Genomic DNA, 24,934 nt, shown 5'->3' with positions numbered 1-24,934 from the left:
AGACGGCGCTCGGCAGGCCTCCGAGAGTCGCTAGCAAAGAAGGGAGTCTCTCCTTTGCCGCTTCCAGCTCAGCCTCGACTTCTTTCCAGCCAGATGGGGAGGGTGCAGCCACAGGCGGTGTGGCTGGGGGCTGGGGTCCGCGTGCCCCTCCTCGTCCCAGCCGGCCCTGCACATGCAGACAGCGGGCACGGTGGGTGCAGGCAGGCTGGCGTCCAGGAGGTGCCACGGAGCGCAAACCACAAAGACAGGGGCCTTGCCTCAGGACACGGCCAAGCCAGGCCCGGCACTGCTGACCTCAAAATGCTGACAGTGGCTCCCTTACATCCACCCCAGGCCTTCTCGGGGTCTGTTTTATTCTCAGTAAGGCCAAGAAGCCCGAGAGGAACGGATCCAGTCTCTGAGCTGAAATCCTGGAGGATATCAGATGGAAGGCAAGCATTTTACAAGAAAGAGAAAGAAAGGCTTCCACAGCCGTGTAGATTAGAAAAACACTGCCCAGGGCACAGCATGCAGAAATAGCGTACATGGAATGAGAAACGCCTAATCGCAGCCGACGCCTTTTGCTAATTACAGAAGGAGAGCCGCTTCGAGGAACATCAGTGACACTTTCCCCCAGGAGCTTGTGGCCCTGGACCCAGTGAGACCTGCCCGTGGTGTCCCCAGCTCAAGTGCAGGGCTCCTTCCTTCGAGGCCTGGGGTTGGACCCCAAACAAGCCGTTCTCACCTTTGGGAAGAACACACTCTGTCGGAGCTCAGGGCACAGAGGACCCGGAATTCTCTGCCACTTAAGTAGCATTAAGCCGCGCCCATTTCATATCCAAAACCGTCGCCCTATTTTACCCCGGGAAAGAGCACGCGACCCCCTTGGACCTGAGACCCCGCCCCTTTCTCTCCACATCCCCCCAGGACGGTGGAGCCCCAGACACCCCTTTGGGGGCGCCCAGGGCCCAGCAGGGCTTGGGGAGTGGACTCACCGGTGCTGGGCATGTGGTTCACACGGGCAGGGTTGAGCAGCTCCACTGGCTGGTCTCGGCCAGAAAGTCCATCTGGAGGACAGAGAAAGCAATGGGCTTCAGAAACTGCTCGTGATTCAGTGGAAGCATTTCACACGCCGAGCCTGCAAGGAGCACTTCCTTGCAGACAATGGGAGTCCATGTGTCCTTCTCACTTTTAAAGGAGACGGGTTCTATTTTGATTAGGGGAATCAGAAAAAGAAAAGACCCCGTGCACAACAACCTAACCAGCTCGGATCTCCAACAGAGCAAACACCAGTTTCTGGCCTGCGGGCGTCTGGCTGAGGCAAACAGGCAGCTGACAGCCATGGCGCATTTCCGGAGCGACCAGGAGCAGCAGGGGAGTACACACAGAAGAGCTGCTCACGCCTTCCCAGACACAGCCCAGGGGCCCGGGGCCACTAGGCCACAGCCCCGAGGCCCCGCCAAGAGCACCCAGGCTGCTCCCACTCTCAGGACGGGCGAGGAAACCAAGACTCGCAAACCCGCTCCCGGGAAAGCCCGGCCCAGGCTCCCAGAGCCGAAGGGACCGTTTCTTACAGGTTTCGGTTGTATTTTGACCGCAAAGATGGCAGAACCAGAACCACCCTTGCCCCGACTCAGCACAGGGTGCCATTAAACCACGTTCTCCCACAGATGAGAAGGAAACACCGGGAAGACTTCCAGGAATCACACACTTGGGTGTAAAATTAGCTCCAACAATGGGTGTGAACATTCATGGTAACAAGGGCGTCATCACAGACGCTGGCCTGTGGTCACTCTCGCTAGTGACTTTCAGGAGAAATCACTGGTTTCCCAGGGCAGCCATTGGCTCTCTCGGGCCAGCTTACAAACTGGGACAAAAGCAAGTAAGATAAGAGCAGGTCTCCCAACTTTATACTAAAGCCTTGCTTTTCACCCCAAATGGACATCACCTCGCGGCCTTCGAGTGCATTATTCCATGACCCTGGTGTGTCTTTGGAGACGGTCAAAATCCAAGGACAAACACTATGACCCTGAGGAGACCCCGCAGTGTCTCCCAAGGAAGCAGGGAGGCCTCTGCGGCGTCATGGGCCTGGAGCTCTCTGCTCAGAGTATGACGGACCCCACACACGAGCTGATGTTTGGCCTGCCCGCCCGGGTCAGGGAGGGGAACCGCTGGGCCCCGTTCTCGGGCTGGACCAGCTTGTGCTTCACACAAGCTGCAAGTCCGAGCCCCACGCGCACATCCTCCCAGCCCTGCTGAGTGAGGTCAGGCAGGGAAGCTGAGCGGGAGGACTACCCCGCCTCAGTGTGAGGGCGGAGGAGGCGCCCTGCCTCTTAGGAGGCGTCTCCGCAGAGGGGCCATCAGGGGCTGGAGCCCAGCTCCGACGCCCGCAGCGTGGAGCCGGGAAGCCGGGAGAGCCCAGAGTGCCGGGTACACAGCCCACCTCTCCCCGCTCCTCCACAGACCACCCTGTCAGCCTGATGCCACCAGCAAACTCTGCACTCCTCACTCCGAAAGGGGGATCTCAGAGGCTCAGACGTGAGAGGTCTCTCGCAGAAGGCAGCAGTCAGGACGGCAGGGGGCAGGACCTGAATCAAGGCGGGACTGGGCACCAGGAGATGAGGCCACAGGGAGGACACACAGGTGCCAGGCCTCCTCTCTCTGTCTGCCGGCAGCTCTGGGAGCCTGAGGCTGCCAGTTCAGGGCGTGAGGCCCTGGGCACAGGAGGAGGACTCCTAAGGTCACAAGGTGACGACCCAGGCTGAGAACACGGAGGCGTGTGGGGCCCCCTTGAGCCCCTGGGGGATTCAGACCCGAACACAGAGGGAAGATACATTGCGTCCACGGATGGGGGCAGCAGGGCCCCAAGTGGCAGGCAAGCTTAGCAGGTGCATGACTGTGCCAGGTATGGACATCAGCCCTGGGGATGTCACTCCATGTCACGTCGGAGACCAGAGCTGGTGACGAGTACCCCTGAGGGCCTCACAAATCCAGGTCCCGGTCTCAGGGCTCACAAAGCAAAGCTGTTCAGTTCAGCTCAGCTCCATGAACTGCAGCACGCCAGGCCTCCCTGTCCATCACCAACTCCCAGAGCTTGCCCAAACTCAGGTCCATCGAGACGGGGATGCCATCCAACCATCTCATCCTCTGTCGTCCCCTCCTCCTCCCACCTTCAATCTTTTCCCAGCATCAGGGTCTTTTCAAATGAGTCAGCTCTTCCCATCAGGTGGCCAAAGTACTGGAGCTTCAGCTTCAGCATCAGTCCTTCCAGTGAATATTCAGGACTGGTTTCAGAGAGCATAGGTTCCTTCTTCAAGGTCATGGGTATCAGTCTTTCTTTTACAGCTTTTCCTTTCTGTATCAGGTTTAAGACGCTCTTCCTCCCATGGAGGTTGCAAAGATACTTTACATTATGGCCATCTGAAAGTGTCGTGGTTTTCCCTTTTGTGTGTAGATCTCATCTCTCTGGTATTGCTTTTGTATACGGTATAAAGTATGTCTTTTTTTTTTTTTCTATGAGAACAGCCAAATGTCCCATTACCATTATTAAGAAGCCTTACTTTCAGGAACTTTCGGCAACACTGGTTCTGTTACAAGGCAAACTTCTGTCCTTTAGGCCAACTTGTTTATACCTGTGCCAATAATCACACTAACAGCCATAACTTGACACCAGGTCTTACCACCCAGCCAGGTGAAAGCCTCTGTCTTCTGCAAAATCACCCTGGGCGGTACTGGGCCTTAACCACAGAAATCTGAGAATCAGTTAAGTCCCAAAGAAAGAAAAAGACAGAGGTGGGGAGACAGACAGAAAAAGGAAGGGAGGGCGTTGTTTTTTTCAAACTAAAAAGTCTCTTATTGATCCGTACATGACTCAAATGCCTCCTACCCCCCCAAAAAAAGGCATTGTGGTCTCTTCCCCAGCCCTCCCCTCGGCCCCCGACACAACACTCCACAACAGCGGCAGCTGGGGCTCGGAACAGGGAGAGGGGGCGCTCACGCCGAGGGAGCCGGCCCAGGGGAGGCAGCAGGGCCTCAGAGCCGGGCCCAGACTCCCGGGGCCCCGGTCCACATGCCCGACTGTGAGGCAGAGCTGGGGGTGCCGGCGGCCCCCCTGTCCTCCGTGGAGAAGGGGGAGGAGGAGACCATGGCAGGTGAAGAGCTGCTCCCTCGGCCTGAGGACAGAGCCTGCTGCCCCCTGATGGGCCCAGAGCTGGGACCCCCCCCAGTGCCCCGGACCCCTCTGTGAAGGCGATGGAGGGGACAGGACACGCACTACAACGGGCTGGGAAGGAGAATCGGAAAGGGAGGAAAGAAGAAGAAAAAGGGAGCCTGACTGGGACCGCACCGTGCCCAGACTTTGGGGGCAGAGAACCTTGGCGGTACCGTGTCTCCCAACCCATGAACACGGAGCATCACTTCATCTCATTTCTCTCAAAACAGTTTTAGACTTTTGAGTGCAGAGATCTTGAACATCTTTAGATTTATTGCCAGATACTTGATACTTGAAGTAAAATATTATGTAACCCATGGACTGTAGCCTACCAGGCTCCTCCATCCATGGGATTCTCCAGGCGAGAGTACTGGAGTGGGTTGCCACTTCCTTCTCCACGGGATCTTCCCGACCCAGGGATCAAACTCAGGTCTCCCACGTTGCAGGCAGACGCTTTACCCTCAGAGCCACGATGGAAGCCCCCAAATATTATGTATAGTACTTTAAATTTTAACTGCTATTTGCTGGTATATAGAAACACAATCAATGTTTATATGGCAGCTCTGCACTATAGCATCTTGCTAACCAACCCACATCCATTCTAATCATTCACCTGAAGTTATTCTGAACTTTCTACATGCGGAACCACATCACTTCTGATAATCACTGCTCTTCCTTTCCAGACCTGCAGCCTTTTTGTGTCTTTTTCTCACCTTATTCTACAGCTCAGACTTAGGGTACATTATTGAACAGAAATAGTGAAAGGGAACACCCTTGTCTGGCTTGCCATCTTACTGGGAATGTTTGCAACTATTTCACCAGCAAGTATAACATTTGTTGTCGGTTTCTGACATAAGTTTATTAGTTTAAGAAAAGTTCCCTTCTATTTCTACTTTGCAAAGACTACTTTAAAATCACGTGTGTGTGCTTAACTTTATTAAACTTTTCTGTATCAATTCATACAGTTAAATAATTCCCCTTTTCATCTGAGAATTTCCTTTTCTTGTGTCTAACCAACTTGCATTTCTGCGGTAAATGGACTTGGTCAGGTCCAGTGAGTTCTGAGACAAAAGAAAAGGCTAAAGTCATACAGACAGATGGAATCTGAGCGAGGTCGGGACTCTGTTCTATTTTTGATTCCAAAGCACTGGCAACCCAGCCTCGCATTTCCGCCTTAGTTCCACGCTTGCTCTCTCATCATGCACGTGAAAGAACAGGAAAAGGTACTATTCTGAGAGGTGCTTAGTGGCCTTTCTCAAGGTCACCAAAATGAAGCGGGGGTGACAAGGCTGCCTGTCACCCGGTTTGTTTTTTTAAGTTTTAGAATTGTTTTATTACCCTTATTGCTGTTTTATTCATTTTTATTTTTTGGCCATGCTGCAAGGCACGTGGGATCTGAGCTCCTTGACCAAGGACTGAACCCGCGCTGGTGCTGGGGCTGACCAGCTGGGTGGACACCCGTCCGCCAGGCCTCTCCACAGTAGAGGTGCTTGCTTATTCCCCTTCCACACAGAGCTCATTGGAAGAAAGCCACTATGAGCTGCCCACACGTGTCAAAAGGGCCCAAGCTCTGCTCCCTACACTCCTCAGGAGCTAGGAAGAGTGGGCCTGCCCAGTCGTGGGACCCCCGGAGGAGGCAGGAGCAGGTGCGGGGGGCAGGGCCCGGCCGGGACCCTGAGTGGGGCTCAGCAGGGCAGACGGGAGGCCGGCCCTCGGTCTGGTCTCCCGGATGCACTTGCAAGGTCAGCGTGCGAGTTACTTCCGCACCTCCAGGGCTCCAGGGCCTGGTGAGAAGCTGGCACAGCTCAGTAAGAATAAAGGTCTTAGTCCCCGCTTTCCCCTCCCTCCCGGTGAACTCAGCATTACAGGGAACTGCTACAAGGTCTGCAAAGGAAAGGGAGTTCCTCCCCAGCACGTGTCTGAGTTTGGGGTTTCCCTCTGCCGCCTGGGTCCTGAAGGCTCCCGGGCATACGTCTGCAATGAGGGTCCAAGGGTGAGGTGGCCCCGACTCCTGGACGTGGGGCCTCAGCCGAGGAGAAGGCTTCCAAATCTGGAGCCGCAGGTGGGCTGGGCTTGGCAGACCGGGGCTGTCGGAGGGAAGGTGCTCAGCGCTTCGGTGTGGGGCCACCACGAGGGCCGATCCTCCCGGACAGATGCCCTGGGTCCTTCCAGACGGACTCGAGGAGAAAAGACAGGCTCCTGCGGTGCGGATGTGTGCGTTGCTGTGTGTGGGCTGCTTTCAACTCGACAGAAGAGAGCTTCATAAAAACCAGCCCCCTTTATAAGAAGGACAAAACCAGCAGGCAGTCCCCGCGCCTGGTCAGAGGCTTGCTGACCGAGCCCCAGTGAGGACGGAAGGGACCGGCCTGGGCGGGAGGGTGGGCGCACAGGGCGGGGTCTGCGGGCCAGGCTCACCTGCTGACCCCCGCCCTGGCCCGGGGGGTGCTCAGCCCCTCCCATGCTGTACAGGTCTGTGCGGAGCGTGTGGGGTGTTGCAGGACGCCAGTGTGCCCTGCCCCTGACCCGTGGACCTGTGGCGCCCTCCTGCTGGGAGCCTGACCCTTTTGCTCATTCACACCAAGGAAGGCGGCTCAGAAGACTGAAATGTCACAGCCACAAGCGACTCACGAGGTCAGAACACACTTGCGTCCCCCAGGGCCCCTTCGCCTGACGTGGAGGAGTCTCCGTCGCCCACTCCGGCAGGACTTGGGCCCTTCCATCCTGGCCTCCCGCCGCTCAGCTCCCTGCCTCCTTTGCCAACAGGCCCTCGGGCACCCCTCTCCCTCCCAGTCCACGTCCCACGGGGCCCCCGCCCAGCTGACACCAGCCCCGCTCCAGGCTCCATACACTCAGGACGGCCAGGCGGGCGCCTCCCCCGTGAGCTCTGCTAAGAGCCAACAGCATCCCGAACCATTAGATGCTTCGTGTCCTCATCATGCACGTTGTGGAAGAATGGCCCAGTTCTATAATAAAGCTTGTGTGTGCCCATTAATGTGAATTAAGCTTTAATGAGCTAAGTGTTATGAATTCCTGAGGCACGTCCAATACCGTTTGCGGATATTTATTAAGAGAAAATAAAAATGGAAGCAGGACCTTTTTCCTCTAGAGCAGTATTTTTCCTGCAGGAAAATCAGGCAAACTTCACAAAGGTGAAGGCTGATCTATGAGGTTTTCCTGTCCTTGCCCCTGAAAATCAAATCCCCTCCAGCTAGCTACCAGATTGCAGGAAATACACATTTCAAGGAACAGGTTCAATCAGGGCCACCAGGAGGCTCTGATCAGGCAGGTGGGAAGGAGAGGATGGCAGGTCAAACACCCCGGCTCCCGGGGTGGTGGGCAAGCCTCTACAGGCTAGGGACTACAGCTCAGGGGCTCAGGCCCAGGTCTGCACCTTGACCTGAAAAAGCGATAAAGCCAACCAGCAAAGTGGACCCCAGCTTGGGTGTAAGATATTTGGGAATTAGTATTCATTTTGTTGAGTGTGATAAGGGGATTACACCTGTTACAAACACACATTAAAGTGTCCATGGGAAAGTGCTGTGACATTGGGATTTGTTTTAAGTTCTCCAGGAGATAAAGCTTGGGGAGGGGGGTCTGATGACGTGGGAATGGTCAGAAAGCCTGGGGTTTTGATGGGCACAGGGGGCTCTCGCTGCACCAACTAAAGCTCATCTTTTTTTCTCCCTGGAATTCTTCACGGTAAGAGTTTCCGAGAGGTGCCAAGACAAGCCCTCGCTTCCTGTTCAGGAGCATCTGTCCTCACTTCACACAGGCCTGCACATGGGTCTAACCGGTTCTCTCACTAGCGTTCCTAACCATCTCCAGCTGATTACCAGCCCCCAGCTGTGCAGGCAAGCGAACCCTCCACACACACATTCAACTCAGCGAAGGGGTCAAGAAAGGGGTATTTCCTGCCATATCAGTAAACACGGATGCCACAGTCATCAGCGATTGCGGCCCTCCTAAAGTGAATTTCTGAGTCCTGAGGGCGCTCAGGAAGGAGAACAGTACCTGCAACGCGGCTGCACCCATGCCCTGCGGGCAGCACCCAGGAGCTCGGGACTCTGGCCCCAGAGAGCTGGGGTACATGCGAAAGGAGTGATTTCAGTGAGCCCAGATTCTCGCATCTTCCCGTACGCAGAAAAGCACTAAATCCCTGAGACTGGGTTGTCTGGTTTCCTTTACTTAACAATCACCTCGTGATGTTCAGACCACCTGCCCTCTGTCGTAAAACTTCTGTATAACCTGGCTCCTCCCCTTGCCTTCTCAGAGCAGCTCTCTCAGGGCTACTGAGATGCCGTCTCCCTGGCCTGAAGTCCTAAAAATCCCCACGGAATAAGGTGTAACTCTCAACTTTGAGGCTGACCATTTTGCAAGGTGACTGGATCCTCAGCTGCTGAGATGCATGGGACACAGATCCCAGCTGATGTCAGGCTGACCTCAGCCCTGGTCAGGGTGGACTGGCCCTCACCTACGTGAGACACGACCCACGGACCAGAAAGCCGGGTCGTGAGGAAGGACGTGCAGTGAGCCTGATCACGAGCTCCCCGGAGGGGCCTGGACCACAGAGCCGCCCACGGTGGAACACACGCGGTCCCATCCCTGGGGTTCACGTCCAGCTCGGGCTGCAGGACGGGAAGGAGGGAAGGCCAGGGAGGGATGCTTCGCGGGTGGGCAGTGCTGGAGCCCCGGAGGCCAGACAAAGGCCGGCTCTGTCCTCCCTGGCCCAGGGCCGCGTTTCCTGGAGGGAGTTTCCCAGTCCGCCTTTCGGATGATGGTCGTCCAGGGACTGTCTGCCCCTCCCCAGCCTCCCCAAGTGGAGCCCACAGCTCTCAGCTGTCCCCACAGCCTGGCCCAGCTCAACCAGGAGAGAGTGTCCTAAGCCCTCTGCTCTGGGGAGGATGTCCACCTGCCCTGCGGGGAGGACACGATTGGGAGAGTCATTCCAAAGCTGTGGGAAACGACCTCAGAGGCAGAACGTGCAGATTCTCGGAGTTTGAGCAAGAAATCATAGACGACAGAAGGTCCACAGGGGCCCGAGCAGGCGCACACGGTGAGCCTGCATCTCCGTGACTTAAGAACGGCAGAAAGGAACACAGCTACTGGCAAGGACTGAGAACCAGCTGAGGCCCACCTGTCGATAAGCAGGCTTCCTCCAGCTGCTCAGACCAGCCCGCACGCCTCTGAAAAGCCACAGGCAAACCCGCCACCGTGAATTCTGCAGGCTTCCTACTTTCTGAACTAACGACCTCTGAACTGCTGAGCGGTCTAATGGGCATAACTCCCCGAGGCCACCCCCTCACCGGCACACAGCGGCCCTCTGCGTGGGACAAGGCCACGTCTTGTTCGGGGTCCGCCAGGCCAGGCTTCCCCCGAACACAGAGGGTGGTGAGTGGTCATGTCGCTTCAGCCCAGGCTCAGTTTCCTCATGTGTCAAGTGGGGACGTAAACTGACCCAGGGTAAATAAAAGAACATAAATGAAGGACAATAACGTGCCCCTCTCACTTCACATGCTCCTCTGCGACACGCGCGACCCCATCTGCGGGCAGAACCAACACACGCCCAGTCCCACGGAGGCTGATGGGACGAAGCACCTCCTGAAACCCTGAGTCAGCGAGGAAAACCACTGGACGGATGAGCCGGTGCCCAGCCCGCCTTCCACACTGCCGAGCGTTAAAGACTAGCTGGAAGGTGTCGGTGGTTAAGCAACAGGAAGCCAGAAAAGAGGTGCCTGTTAATAAGCAGCTTGTGAGAAGTGAGTCACGAACGCAGAACAATAAACCCACAATGGCCATTTGGAGCAAGTTTACGCAGGCAAGTTGACAGTGTGGCTAGAGCGCACTCACGGGGGACACACCCTGCAGGCTCTGGGGGCACAGACTCCCGTGCTGGGAGGTCACGGCCCGAGGAAGGCGGCAGAGGACTGGCATGGGAGTGACGCCAGGCCAACAGCTGCAGGAGCTGGGGCCCGGACCAGGCCGCCTCCACCCGCGCGGCACCCGCGCCAGCCTCCCCTTGCAGCCACGATCATCTCAAGTCAACTCACATGTGCAGCTGAGTGGCCGCCGCGGAGAGGACGGGGAGGCCTGCAACACGGGCTTTGAACCTTCTCAGGAAGCTGCCTTTCTCTCATGGTTGTGCTACCTAATGAGATACAGCTTGTAGTTTTGGTTTTTTAAAAACGATTTCCATTGTCTTGATTTTCCAAAAGGTAACTTTATAGAAACAAGAGGGGACACACAGGCCACCCCTGCAAAGGCACAGTCCCCTGGGGGGGGGCGCTGCTCCGACAGTCCCCTGGGGGGGGGGCGCTGCTCCGACAGTCCCCTGCGGGGGGCGCTGCTCCGACAGTCCCTGGGGGGGCGGCGCTGCTCCGACAGTCCCCTGGGGGGGGGGCGCTGCTCCGACAGTCCCCTGGGGGGGCGCTGCTCCGACAGTCCCCTGGGGGGGGCGCTGCTGAACCGCCACCTGCCCGGAACCACACGTGAACCCCTTGTGGCCGAGGGGATGCTGTCTCGAAGCACTAGCCGCCGGTCATTCGAAGGTGGCCACGCACGCAGGAGAATGGCATCATTATTTAATCCAAAACTCCCCAGCACACCCCTTCCTCCAGTAGCTTTTCCAGGTGCTGTGAAAGGCTGGTACACAAGCAGCAGAATCACTGCTCCATTTACTCACACAGAATATGGATCCACTGTACGGAGCGCAGCTTCTCCTGAAACAAGACGAACTAACCCTTATCATTATTCCTCTTAGAACCGTTTTTACACAACTGCGAACTTCAGTTTCTAAAAATACCGCGGTTGCACTCCACTGTGTTCTATTTTAACCTTCTAAAAATAGAGCTACTGACAGGAGCAGCAATTTGCTGTTAGACACTAGCTGTGCGGATGTCGGTGACAGGATACGGCTTTCTGTCCTTTGCCTTCTCTTCCGTGGGTGGCCTGGCACCCTGGTGGGTGGCACCGAGGCTTGGCTGGGTCCACCGAGACCGGGTGCCCGGTGCCATGGCCCAGATCTGCTCCTGGTGCCCCTGACCTCACTTTCCACATCTGTAAAATGGGCTAAGTGGCGGTCCTCACCCAGCAGGGCAGATGGGATGAGAAGGGGCTCCCGTGTAGTACCCTGAGTGACCCCCAGGCCCAAGGGGCAGGCTACCTGGGAAACCCCAGCCCCAGAGCCAGGCCTGGCCCCCTTCCCTCCCGCCAGCAGGTGGGTTAGTTCTCAGAAGATTTAGCAGTAACTAAGAAGGCACAGGGAAGAAGCAGAATAGGAGGGCAGCTCCTGCCCCCCGAGCTCCAGTGTCCTGTGGAGCCCTCATGGGCCGGGCCCAGGGGCCCCTGCCAGCCCCCCAACCTGCTCTTCCTAAGTACAGACGTGGCCCCCAGCCACGCTGGAAAGTGGCAGGCTGCTTCCCAGTCGCCACTATGTTAAAAATGGCTGTTTCAAACAACCTTCCAATTTTTGAAAGCTTCACTGTTCTAAAAACAGAGATATATCCAAATTTTCAGACGATACTCTCTATCTTCTGTATTCCATATGGACTAATTTTTGAAAGAAGAAGAAAGTAGAAACAAAGCATTTCTCCCCTCCTCCCCTCAACACAGACATGCACACTCTGACCATCCGGATGGTGCTCTAAAGGCACATCAGCCCGCTAACGCTCACTTGCCCTTGGTTTGGAAACCGCACGCCCCAGGCTGGGACTCGGACTCCCTGCCTTTTTAGTGAAATCACACAGGTGGTCTCTGGACTTGACGAAGCTCGGGTTCTTTTCGTCTTTTCATAGGAAGAATTCAGTGAGAGACAAAAGTTCTAGGTAAGAAAGTGAATTTATTTAGAGAGACACACACTGCACAGGCAGCGTGTGAGCCACCTCTGAAGGCAAGAGGCCCTGAAATACGAGGTGGGCAAGTTATGGGCTGGGCGATTTCATAGGCTGATGAGTGGGAGGATTATTCAGACTATTTGGGGGGAAGAGGCGGGGATTTCCAGCAACGGGGTCACCGCCCACTCTTTGGCCTTACATGGTCATGATGCCTACGTTTCTGCATTACTTAGCATATGTTGATGTAAGTTTGGGTGAACTCCAGGAGTTGGTGATGGACAGGGAGGCCCGGCGTGCTGCAATTCATGGGGTAGCAAAGAGTCGGACACGACTGAGCGACTGAACTGATGCATCACAATGAGTGTACAATGATGCTCAAGGCCTGCAGGAAGTCAAATCTCCCACCATCTTGGACCTACGTGGCTCTAACCAGCTTTCGTCATGCCCTATGGATATGGATATCCTTTTAAATATTGTGCCCTGCTCCCTGCCTGCCTATTTCAGTTTCAGGAAGAACAGCCCCCTGGCCTGGGCGGCCAGCGGCTCCACCTGGCTAAGCTGCCTGACCCTCTCACTGCCCAGCAAGCGTCCTGGGCGCCCACAGTGGGAGGAGCAAAGCAAGAGCCTGGGGCATCTTTCTATCCCCAAAGTTTACCTCCTTGATGGATTGTACTGAACTGATGACGTATCTTCATCTTCTCAGAAGATATTATAATCACTGGAACAGAGTCATTTCCTATCCCTCAAAATTCAACACAGATGTGAAATCATGTGTGTAGCCCTCCACTGTATTAATTTACCAACAACTAATAGAGTCATGAGGCAAAAGAAATCTGGAGAAATTTCACCAAACCAAAACCAAGAAAAAGGAGCCTTTCTTAATCTATACCCAGTTCCTTTGGTTCTTATACCTATACAGACAGATTATGTCTGACTGCTTAGGCATGAGGGCCATCTGTAATGAAATGAAAATGAGCACCATTAGGTGGGTACTCAGTTATGACTGATGGAGCATTAAAGTAACCGCAGACAATTAGAAAGAATGGCAAACGTTCTAATGCAGCTGCAGGAAAGAGGAACTGGGAAACAACAGTGGTCAAATCTGGGTCGCTTGGTTGACGATCTGAATTAACAGGGGCACCTGTAGCAAAAACCGATTCACACTTTGGGAAACACGGCCACCACGAGCACCCAACGCATAGAGGTGAACAAGACATAGAATCGACTACAAACTGAATAAGACACAAAACCAGGAGCCTCTGGGCTCCTGAACCTGGTTAGGTTTAAGTCATCCGGAGAACTCTATACAATTTTCAGATTACCTAAGAAGAAACAACACTGGACGGAGAGCTAGCATTTCCGCCAAAAAAGCCAAGAGACAATAAAATACCTTAAGACAGCCAAGCGAAATACAAGTCGCCTACAGCTCTGCTGCTGCTGCTGCTGCTGCTGAGTTGCTTCAGTCGTGTCCAACTCCGTGCGGCCCCATAGACGGCAGCCCGCCAGGCTCCCCCGTCCCTGGGATTCTCCAGGCAAGAACACTGGAGGGGGTTGCCATTTCCTTCTCCAATGCATGAAAGTGAAAAGTGAAAGTGAAGTCGCTCAGTCGTGTCTGACTCCTAGCGAGCCCATGGGCTGCAGCCCACCACGCTCCTCCGTCCATGGGATTTTCCAGGCAAGAGCGCTGGAGTGGGGTGCCATTGCCTGCTCCGCACCTACAGTTCTATACCCTGCTAAACTGTCATTCAAGAAGAAGAAAAGGACATTTTTCTGACAAACAGAAACTCAGAAAGTTTACCACAAACAAACTCCTGTTGAAATAACCATTAATGGTTTATTTCAGAAAGTCCCTTCCAGCGTGGAAGAGTGTGATGCTAGAAGCAAGGGCAAGGAAATGCACCACTAACCGTGTAAGTGCATACAGATAAGGACTGGCTGCTGAGACGACGCCAAGCGCCACAGAGTCACGAAGGTCACTTTCACTATGGGTCATCCCGGTTCCTCAAACCTTGGCTGCAGTGCCGCTGTGTGTGTGTTTCAAACTCACTGTCTAAAATACCTAGTGGGTTTCCTCTTAAAAAACAATGAAAATCCTCAACATAAACAAGTTTCCCCTCTTCACTTTTTTGAATAATTCCCTGGTGGTTCAGTGGTTAAAAAAACCCACCTGTCAATGCAGGAGACACAGCTTCAATCCCTGGGTCAGGAAGATCTCCTGGAGAAGGAAATGGCAATCCACTCCAGTATTTTTGGGTGGGAAATCCCACTGACAGAGGAGCATGGCAGGCTATTGTCCATAGAGGTCACAAAAAGTCAGACACGACTAAAGCAACTTAGCAAGCTGGTGAGCAGGACTTAAAAATATGCATTTCTGCGCTCTCCTTCTCTCTGATGAACCATCATCTGTACTTTGCTCTGATTTCTGTATCTTTACTCATCTAGCCCTTGTTAATGAAATAAGAATTAACTATAGCTACCTCTGAAACTGCACTGGCTGAGTCCCAAAGCGCTCCACACACGGTCTGGCTTCTTCTCCTCACAAAGAGGAGGCAACCAGTGAGACATGGCCCAGCCCAAGTAACTCTTTACAACACTCTTTGCAGAAGCAGAGTTTGGTAGCACTGAGAACACAGTAATAGCTCATCAACCCAACTTCTAAACACAAGAAGCTACAAGAACATGACTGACAGCAATCAATATGGTGTTCCACTTGACACTGTATTTGCATATTGGAGAGCCCTTCTCCGAAATCAGCTATACTTGTGCAAAAGCAGCTCTTTGTGAGACATAATCAACAAAAGATTGCTTATCCTCTGCTACATTCGGAAATTAGTACAAAGTAACCAGCTCTTGGAAAGGGATAAACCACTTTATGCAAAGACTTTTTGCAAATGCTATTAATGCAAATATTATGTTTGTCTTTTATTTGAATGCAAACAGCATCTGTTTTGCACAGTCAATGCCACTGCTTTGTAGTTTGTGCTGAGCCACTCAAGTGTGTTCCAGCTGCTTTTTAGAGCTTGAAGCAGATTTCCAGAGAGCCAGCGTCACAAAAGGAAGGGCAGGGAAGAGAGCAGGAAGCCAGTGAGTGGGGTACGGTTCCTGCGGCTCTTGCAGAGGCTTCTTCGCTTTTTAGGCAAGAGAGGAACAAATCCGAGAGCGAATTCCAGAACTTGCTTCTGGAGCAGTTGGGCTTTCTGTGTGGGATTTTCTTTTTTAATGGTTCTAAGGAAAAATTAGGATTGCCTTTTATAAATTCTTTTGTTGGGAAAATACACTCAGAAGAGAAAGGCGTGTTGGAAAGGAGACACTGGGTGGCATGAGGCTGCTATCAGAGCGCCCAGCGCAGGAACAAGGCTGCTCCCCTAGAGAGCTCTGCCCTCACCCCACCGCGTCCTCCGTCTGCGATGAGAGTGCCGACGTGGGAGGCTCCTGGCCAACACTGCCATCCTAAGATCACTGGATCCCTCTGCTGTCTCTGCCACAGAATCGAGAGCTCCTAACAGGGACAAAATGTGTCTGGAGTTTTCTTCCTGCAAACACCTTGACAGTGTTTCTTTTTAAATCCATGCCCTTAAATCAATGACCAGTTCAGTACTGGTAGAAGCTGGGTGGATGGATGGGTGGACGGGTGTGTGGATGAAATAAATCACGCTCTAAATGAGGAAACAGATAATGTGAAAAAACTGGCCTGAGACTCTTCAGATTCCAAATACATTCAGCCTCCAGATCTCTACCCAATCAAGAGTTCTTGGAAACAGTGGGATCTCAAAACATTAACAATACTAATTTTACCATTCCATCTGTACAGAATGCAGACATATCACCGATCAGACTCACTAGACGGAAATCTCCATGGAGTGGGCTGGAGAGGAAAGGGGGCGGGCCTTGGTACTTTCAGAGGCCTCTCAAAATGAACATCTGCTCTCATATAAGCTTGCCGTTAAAACTCCACAATGTCTCTTTGGACAGATAACTCTAGACCTTCTAACAATCCCTTTAATGGTCAATTTCATTATTAATTACATTTCGAATTGACTAATTTCCCCAGATAACTGCTGGACGTCTTCTGCTGCTCACCCCTCCGCCAGATTCATATAGGAAGAGATTTGGCTTGGACAAAATACACTCAGAACATCAGTATTTGAAGGACGGATAAACGAGACTTCTCCAAAAAACACAAGGTGCAACTTAAGATGAGATAGGTCATTTGAGTCTCAGCCTAGTCCCAACCCACTCCAGTATTCCTGCCTGGAGAATCCCAAGGGCAGAGGAGCCTGGCGGGCTACATACAGCCCATAGGGTCGCAGAGTTGGATACAACTGAAGCCACTTAGCACGCAACCTAAATGACAACCAGAAAAAAGCTGAAGCTTTGGAGAGAAGAAATCAGCCTTAAAATGCCTGTGTGAGGGTCCATCCAGTTCAGTTCAGTTCAGTTCAGTCGAGTCGTGTCCGACTCTTTGCGACCTCATGGAACCGCAGCACGCCAGGCCTCCCTGTCCATCACCAACTCCCGGAGTTTACCGAAACCCATTGTCCATCAAGTCGGTGATGCCATCCAACCATCTCATCCACTGTCGTCCCCTTCTCCTCCTGCCTTCAATCTTCCCCAGCATCAGGGTCTTTCCCAATGAGTCAGCTCAAGGGTTTATGAAAGAACAGGAAGCTGAACTCAGGAAAAGTGAAAGGAAATTATAAAGAGTAAACATTAATAAAACAGAAAAGAGATACAAATAACTTAGGATTAACTAAACAAACAAAAAAAAAATGGGTTCTGTGAAAAGCCTAATAGAATAGAAAAAGCTCTGGTAAGACCACTGGAAGGATCTAGGCTGTCACGGCCGGGGCCGGGGGCCTCACTGGCGTCCGTCTGGGAGGCTCCAGGTGTTGCTGTTGTTTAGCCAATAAGTCGTGTCTGACTCTCTTACGACCCCCAGCCCGCCCGGCTCTATCCATGGGACTGGCAGGCGGGTTCTTCACCACTGAGCCACCAGGAAAGCCGGGAGAGATTCCAGACTGCTCAATATCCTATAATGTGCAGGACAGCACCGCAAACAAAGAGTTAAGTGGCCCCAAAGAACAAGAGTCTCACAGTGAGGAAACTCTACTATAGCTCTTATGGATATGAAAACGGTTAACCAGGAGGACCTTAAAACAATCTCCATGCAAATACCGATAAAATCTAAAAGCTGCTTGAAAACTACAACTTACCAAAACTGGTATCAGAAGAAATAAAGGACCTCAATAGTCCAGTTACTTTGAAAGAAATAAGATCTGTAATTTAAAACTTCCCCAGGAAGAAAACTCCAGACACAGATGACTTCACCTGAAAGTTCTATCAAGCTTTCAGTTAAGAAAACTTCCAATCTGACACAAAGCCCTTCAGAGAATATAAAGAAAGGAAATAATTCTCGACTTTTTTCATGAGATAGCATTACCCTGATATGAAAAATTGGCAGGAAAAAAATTTTACGTGTTAAACGTATTCACTAAGGCAAAAGCAAAAATCATAAACTATTAGCAAACCAAATCCAATAGCATACAAAAAGGATACTATATCTTGGTCACTGTGAGTTCAGTTCAGAAATGAAAGGTGGGTTTAATTTTTCTTTAATCAGTATAATTAACCACATTAACAAAATAAAATTTATATCATCTCAATAGAGAGAAAAGAAGCATCTGATAGTTCTGCATACATTCATGAGGAAATTAACAAAAACTAACCTCATATGAAACCAGAAACAGAAAGCCACAACAGCGATGTGATGATGGGTTCTTACCAAAACCAACCAGCCAGCAAGACCCACCACAACATCGTATCGACGTGACACAGAGGAAGTTCTCTGAGACCCGGAGCCAGGGAGCATGACCACTATTCAAGCGGTACCAGGGCTCCTGGCCAACGCACCGAGGCAGGAAAAAGACAGACAGACATAAAGAATGGGAAAGAAAAACACAACCGTCACCGCTGGCAATCACCATGTAGAAAACGACAAAGAATTTCCAGATGCAGTCATACTGGAATGCAGCAAGGTCAACCAAAGGCCCCGGGGGCTCAGTGGTAAAGAAGTCTCGCCCGCAGTGCAGGAGAGGTGGGAGACGTGGGCTCACTCCCGGGGGCGGGAAGATCCCCTGGAGAAGGAAACAGCACTTCACTCCAACACGCTTGCCAGGAAGATGCTATGGATGTAGAAGGCTGGAGGGCTAAAGTCCATGAGGACACAAAGAGCTGGACACGACTGAGCAGGCACGCAGCAGCACCGCAGGAAAAGCGGAGGTTGCTAATGGGCACCAACCAGCCAGGGGCACATCTCACAAGGGGCGTGCCCCGCCTCGGCGCGAAACAAGGGAGCAAGGCTGAAGGGCACGGGAGGCCCAGCAGCCTGGTCACGCTGCAGGTCCGGCCCCTCCCCCCACACCCCCGGGCCTCCCCTGAGTCCTTCACTCCTGCTAATCCACTGAAAACGCTCTTGCCAGCGCAATCTTCCTGAAACAGCATCTGGGACACCCTCTGACCACAACCCACGGTGCATACATTTCTAGGTGGAGAGCCCAGGTCCCGAGGTCCCAGCGCTCGGCACACCCAGCAGAGGTGCAGGGGGCCCAGCTGATAATGCGGGGGCCGCGTGAGGACACCCCCAGTCCTCCCGTGCAGGAGGAAGATTTCCGGGCCTGCTCTGACACACTGAAGCAGCTGGACAGCCTGTCTCCAGCGCTGCGCCAGCCTCTGTTTGATCGGCTGGTGTCTTGGGCGAGGAGGAGTGTGAGGCTCTCTCAGTGGGTGGGGGGCCCTCTCTCAGTGGAGGTCCGATGTCCACCCAGAGATGCTCTGGAATCCTCTATACTCCAGGAAAGGCTCCCCTGGGCAGGGTGACCCTCAGCCCTGACCCCCAGGTGGTCCTGTGAGGCTGGTGGACCTACTGTGCAGGATGGGGAGCCGGGGACAGGAGTCAGGAAGGGAAGGCCCCACCCACATGGCTCACAAGGAACCGCTGAGGGTGCGTTCTCGGTGGGCACGGGAGAGGAGAGCCTTCGGGGTCAGCACGTCTAGGGGGGCTTGGAGGGCGTCAACCACCCACGTAGGGGGGAGGCTGACACTGCACGGGCTCTGTGCCTGAGACGGGACCGGGGAGCTGGGACCTGGCCGGGGTCACCAGCCCCTGGCTGGGCACCACCTCCAGGCTGCCGGATCCCCCGTGCTGCCCAGGGCCCCGAGGAGGGCCAGGTGCGGGCGAGATGGCGGTGCAGCCCGGGAAGGAGGGAGTCTCGCTGCACTGGTCCAAACGGGGAAGCCGGTGGTGGCATGGAGGAGGGGAGTCAACTCAGCGGGGCCTGAGGTCACTCCTGTACTGTGCTCAGCTGTCTGACTCTTTGCGACCCCATGGCTGTGGCCCTCCAGGCTCCTCTGTCCATGGAGTTTTCCAAGCAAGAATGCTGGAGTAGGTTGCCATTTCCTTCTCCAGGGGATCTTCCTGACGTAGGGATTGAACCCACATCTCCTGCGTTGGCAGGTGGCTTCCCCCTGGGAAGCCCCTTTAGCAAGGGGAGCTAGGGCTCCCTTTTCCCATCTGCCCAGCTGAGCTTCCTGCAGGGCTCCCTGGGACTCCGGGGAAGAAAGCAGGACGCCCTGGTGCAGCTGCCTCTGTCCGTTCAGCTAAAACTCTGGAGCCTCGCTGAAGGATACATCAGGTGTAGGTTTTAAATGTAAGCACGGCTGTTGCTGCTGCTACTGCTAAGTCGCTGCAGTCGTGTCCGACTCTGCGACCCCAGAGACGGCAGCCCACCAGGCTCGCCTGTCCCTGGGATTCTCCAGGCAAGAACAGGCATCTCCAAATGTGATTTTCACTTGTGAGGGCACTGAGAGAGCGTGGGTTTCCTTGGGCTGGTTTTCCAGTGTTTACAAGGAATGTGCGAGCGTGGGACTCCGTGGAGGTCACTCAGCAGCCTGGATGCTCTGTCCTGGCCAGAGAGACGTGGTGTCCGCTGCACCGCGCGATGGCCAACCACACATGACTCACTGAGAACATTCCCTATGGGTGATGAAGGCTCTCCATCCCATGCAGTCCACAAAGGACCCTCTCACCGCGTGGTTCTACACGCCCACTCCAGGCCCCGCAGAGGAGGAGGTGGGTGCTGGGGCCACAGGGCGGCGAGAATAAAGCAACATTTCCCAGGAGGACCCCTGGGTCTCTTTGCAGGCACCTCTGTCTCCACTCATTTCCCCCAGAGACGAGGTGCAGTTTCCAGGCCAGGCAGGATCTGTCTCCTAGGAAGGCTGTGCCACGCTTTTCCATCCAGGGTGGCAGTGTCCACGTCGGGGCCCAGGGTCTGCCGTCACCCTCGGAGCAGGGGGAGGGTTGGGGGTGGCCACACCTGCCCTGTCCTTCCTTCCTGGGGATGAGACACTGATCAGGACACCCCCCATGCTGTTCACGTCAGTCCGTTTCTCTTTTGTCCCCGTTTCTCTTTTGTCCATACTCTGGAAGCTGGCTCAGAACATTCCAGGCTCGGGAAACGGCTCTCCCTCCACACGGCAGGCCAGAGGCCAAACATGGACGCTAGGGCCCAGGCCACGGAGGCAGGCAGGGGCTCGGGACCTGGCGGCTGAGTCTCCGCTGAAGCTGAGGGCTGGGAGTGAGTCCTGGCCCCCCTGGCCCCCCGGCCTGGGGTCACCCAAGGTCAGCCTGTGCACCAGCACACAGCTTCCGGACCCCCGGTGACAAGAGGCCGTCTGCGCAAGGTGTGCTGGCCCCCAGGGTCAGGCACACCTCTCAGGAAAGGAAAAAAAAATCACAGTTTCTAACGAGGCTCCTTCATAAAAGGAACTGTGAACTGCTTCCTTTCCAAACGTGATTTCTCAGCAAATACAACTGACTTTCTTATCAGGAAATCACTCTGAGACCAACAATGGGTGTGGTTTCAGAAAGAAAATCACTCCTCCGAGAAGCCAAGGGCTCACACTCAGAAACAGGCTTTCCAAAAACAAAAACCTCAGTGTCTGCCCCCAGCCCACAAAGCTGGCCAGGCCACTCAGCTCTTCCGGGTGCCATCACAGCAGCGCTGGGACCAAGGACAGTCCCAGGGGGCAAGAGAACGCTGACTGGACAGCCACCTGCTTCTGGGTTTTTGCCCCCATCTGGAAAAGTGTCCCTCTCTTGCTGGAGGCGCCCAGACCCCTCCAGCTGGGAGCTGGACTCCCCAGGGAAGCTGATCCTGTCTGCAGGGTACCGTGTTCCAACGGTCCCGCCAGGGGCATCTGGCCACACCTCAGCCCAGCACAGCCGCAGACTCCAGAGCACAGCCATCAGCAGAGGTGACCTGACCCCTCAGGACGCCGTGGAGACAACTACAATCTCTAACTGTTCCAGGAAGGGCTTCACACACGCCGACGGCTATAGAGAGAATTGTACACTCACAAAACTAACCACGAGCCGGAAATGTCAAACCACAGCTCTGCAGCACTCACTTCCTCAGGAGAGTACGGGGAGGGTGTGAGTGTCCAAGTGGACCATGAGGGCTGTCACACGAAAGGGCCTGTGCACCAGCAGCCCTCTGCCTCCATGTGGCTGCCGCAGGGCTGCAGGGAGGAGACCCTGGGGAGGAGGCGGATGGCGGCCCCTCCCTCCCCAGAGCCTCTGCCTCTGGGCACTGGCCGCCTGCACTGTCCGTGCGGAGGACCAGGGGCCGGGCTAGGTCAGCTGGCCACTTTTTTTCTCAATGTCTGCTGCTCATGGTTTCCAGCTTCTGGACTTTCAGAGAGTAACTCCTCATGTTACTAACGCATAGTCTTTCGAATGCCGTCTCACCAAAGAACAAAGGTGTTCTCCTAAAAAGACAAAGATCATCAAACATTTAAAAAAAGCTGTACACCAAACCATGAGCTGCGCGTCAACTGAATACATAACTCGGCGTTTTCTTTCCTGTCTAAATGAAATCGAAGGTTTAGCACAGTAATCACGAACAATCTACTCGACGGTCATTTTTAATTTTACCTAACTTCACTCATTCCCTCTCCATCTGAGGCACGAATGGGTGCTGGGTGGGGGTGGCCGGGTCAGGCCACTGACCGCCCACAGCAAGCTTGAGCCTCTCAGGGACGGGCAAGGAGCCTCAGACAAGCCAAGAGATCAGAGAGAAGATTGGAAGAGGTTTAGAATTTCTTGGGTTAAATGTGATTCTGGAAAGATGCTGAGTCAACATGCTTGTATGTCAAGCATGAAGATATTCATCAGAAAAGTGAACACATTTCTGTCCTCGAGTCTGAGTTATCGCAAAGAGGAATCAACATACTTCATCGTGCTGACGTTTACCAAGTGTTCCACAAACACACACGCCTCATCTCCGAACCGCCTGGGGGACGGCCCCTCCCCAGCAGCCAGAAGCACCTGGAGGCCTCGGGAGAGCAAGGCCCCAGGTGGATGGCAGGGCCAGCCGACCGCCCGGCCTCCTGTTGGAGGCGAGGACCCTCTCGAGGCTGTGGCAGAGAAGGGAACAGGATTCCCCAGGAGCCGCGTCACCCGGGGCAGGAGGCAGAACTTCCCTTTGCTCTTTCATCCCCATCAGCCAAGCGTAGATCAGAAAAACCTGGGGGAAATGAGCAGCTCTGGGAGGAAACGAGCGTCCGGCTTCGAGCAGAGAGGCCAACTGGGAGCCCCCTTTGGGGCCGAAGGGCGGAAGGCCCAGAGGCGCCCCGGCAGCTGGACGTGAACTCTGCAGCCTGGAAGGAGGGAGGGCACTGGCTGGGGGGCCGAGGGTCAGCTCCTCCCGCGGCCGAGCTTAGAGCAGCCCCGTCCTTCCTGTGGACAGCGTCACTGAGAAGCACCCCGACGTGCATATCTGCACTTAGCCCACCAATGGATGAAAGGCACCCACGTGTCCTCGCCGCCCACCCCGGCCACCAGAAGGGCTCCGACAGCCTCCGAGTGACCCCCTGGGACTGGGGGGCCTCCCGGCCCCGCAGGGCGGCGGCAGGAAGTGCCGAGTCCCCGGCCACGGGATGCCTGCCCCAGGCCCACCTGCCTCGCCAGCCCCACCAGCCCCCGTGTGTTCAGAAGCTGAGCTGGACAGAGGCTGGACACAGGAAGGTGACTCTGAGCTGGGAGCACCCCCCCCAGACATGGTGACAGTGTGCGCACCCACGCCACATGCAAGGACGAGCCGGTGGCCACAGGCCCGGGGCGCGTCCTGCTGCCTCAGCCATGGCTCAGCAGGACCTGCCAAGGCCTCCCGGGCGCCCACTCCCCGAACTTGCTCTCTCCCCTCAAATGAGGAGCTGACACAAAACACAACAGGTGACTCTGGGCGGAAGAGCTCGTTGTGCAGGGCGGCCCTCGAGCCCAGGGCCCTCCAGAGCCCGGACACCCCAGGGCCACCCGGGGAGCCCTGCCCACCGGCGACGCTGACTGTCAGCTGCCATGGAGCCTCGCCAGGGCGCCTGTGCCAACCTTCGCTGCCTGGACCACGTCAGGACCTGTGGGAACTCTGACGGCAGCACGGTGGTGACGGGCGGGGGCGTGCTCAGCCAGTCGGGGGACGGGGCCGTGGCCCCCTCGTGGCAAGCTGGAAAGGGAAGGGCGAGCTGACCAAGCGCAAAAGAGAGAATCAGGAAACGCTGCAGCGGAGCGCAGAGACAAAGAAGAGGAGGAAAAGGCTTCCAAGTGAGAACTGAGAGGAAGCACGCAGTTGCTGGGGCAAGAAAGCGAACAGGAGCACCTTAATTAGGGGCTTGATAGCTCCTGGGAATTGGACCGAGCTCCTTGTCCCCAACAAGTAAGTTCTGCACACACTCAAAACCTTTCTGATGTGCTATGCATGCAGACAGGGAACGGCCTGCATCCTTCAATCACTGAAACAGTCACTCAACACGCGGAAGTTAGCCAGCCGGCGGACAGGCCACCATGGAGGCATTACCTGGGAGGCGCCCGGCGGCTCACGGTTCAGACCGATACATGTAGACTTGGAAAAACTGAATACAGAGTAAGTCACATACGACAGTCTGGCTTTTCGTAAAGAAAACGCAAAGGGACACTTCTTCACTGTGAAAGAAAAAAACACAGCAACACTGAATATCTGGATGAACACTAGTTCAGTTCAGTTCAGTCACTCCGTTGTGACCCCGTGGACCACAGCACGCCAGGCTTCCCTGTTCATCACCAACTCCTGGCGCTTGCTCAAACTCATGTCCATCGAGTCGGTGATGCCATCCAATTATCTCGTCCTCTGTCGTTGCCTTCTCCTGCCTTCAGTCTTTCCCAGCATCAGGGTCTTTTCCAATGAGTCAGCTCTTCACATCAGGTGGCCAAAGTATTGGAGCTTCAGCTTCAGCATCAGTCCTTCCAATGAATATTCAGGACTGATTTCAGGATTAACACTAACTAGACCCAAATTGGAAAAGACCCTGATGCTGGTAAAGATTGAAGGCAGGAGGAGAAGAGGGCGGTAAAAGATGAGATGGTCGGATGGCATCACTGACTCAACGAACATGAACTTGCGCAAACTCTGGGAGAGAGCGGAGGACAGAGGAGTCTGGCGTGCTGCAGTGCACGGGGGTCGCAGGGTCGGACACGACTCAGTGAGTGAACAGCAGCAGGCCTGAGTTAGTTACACTGCTCAAAAAATTCTTGCAGAACTTAACCCTACGAAGACACACAGCTCTCTACTCGCTCATGAAACTGTATCTGCAGGAAATGAAAGACGCAGAACTCATCCTAGGAGGAAACTGATGTTGAGCGTTTCACTTTCAGAGGGCCAGAGAAACTGCAGCTGACTTGGGAGTCACCCACATTTCACAAGCTGCTGAGTGTCCAATGTGGTCACTTTCCGAGTGGCCAGAACACTTCAGGGGACTGAAGAACAGAAAGTGGCACTGAATTGGGGGTGACCGTCCCCAAGGCCAACAGCTTCCATGCCTAACA

The 24,934-nt window shown here is 54.4% G+C and overlaps 1 protein-coding gene across 3 annotated transcripts in view; it reads right to left on the bottom strand.

Annotated features, from left to right (window-relative positions):
- HDAC4 (histone deacetylase 4) overlaps positions 1–24,934 on the bottom strand; it is a 293,330-nt gene that overhangs the window by 145,840 nt on the left and 122,556 nt on the right. For all 3 annotated transcript variants that reach the window (XM_018040130.1, XM_018040141.1, XM_018040136.1), the window contains exon 3: positions 975–1,046. In XM_018040130.1, the coding sequence (XP_017895619.1) occupies positions 975–1,046 (72 nt within the window). The remainder of the gene's footprint in view (positions 1–974; positions 1,047–24,934) is intronic.

Source organism: Capra hircus, chromosome 3 (assembly GCF_001704415.2).
Source record: "Capra hircus breed San Clemente chromosome 3, ASM170441v1, whole genome shotgun sequence".
In the NCBI taxonomy this organism is placed as follows: Eukaryota; Metazoa; Chordata; class Mammalia; order Artiodactyla; family Bovidae; genus Capra; species Capra hircus.
The sequence above is the reverse complement of the archived record's forward strand: the minus strand, read 5'-3'. Positions and strand labels throughout refer to the sequence as shown.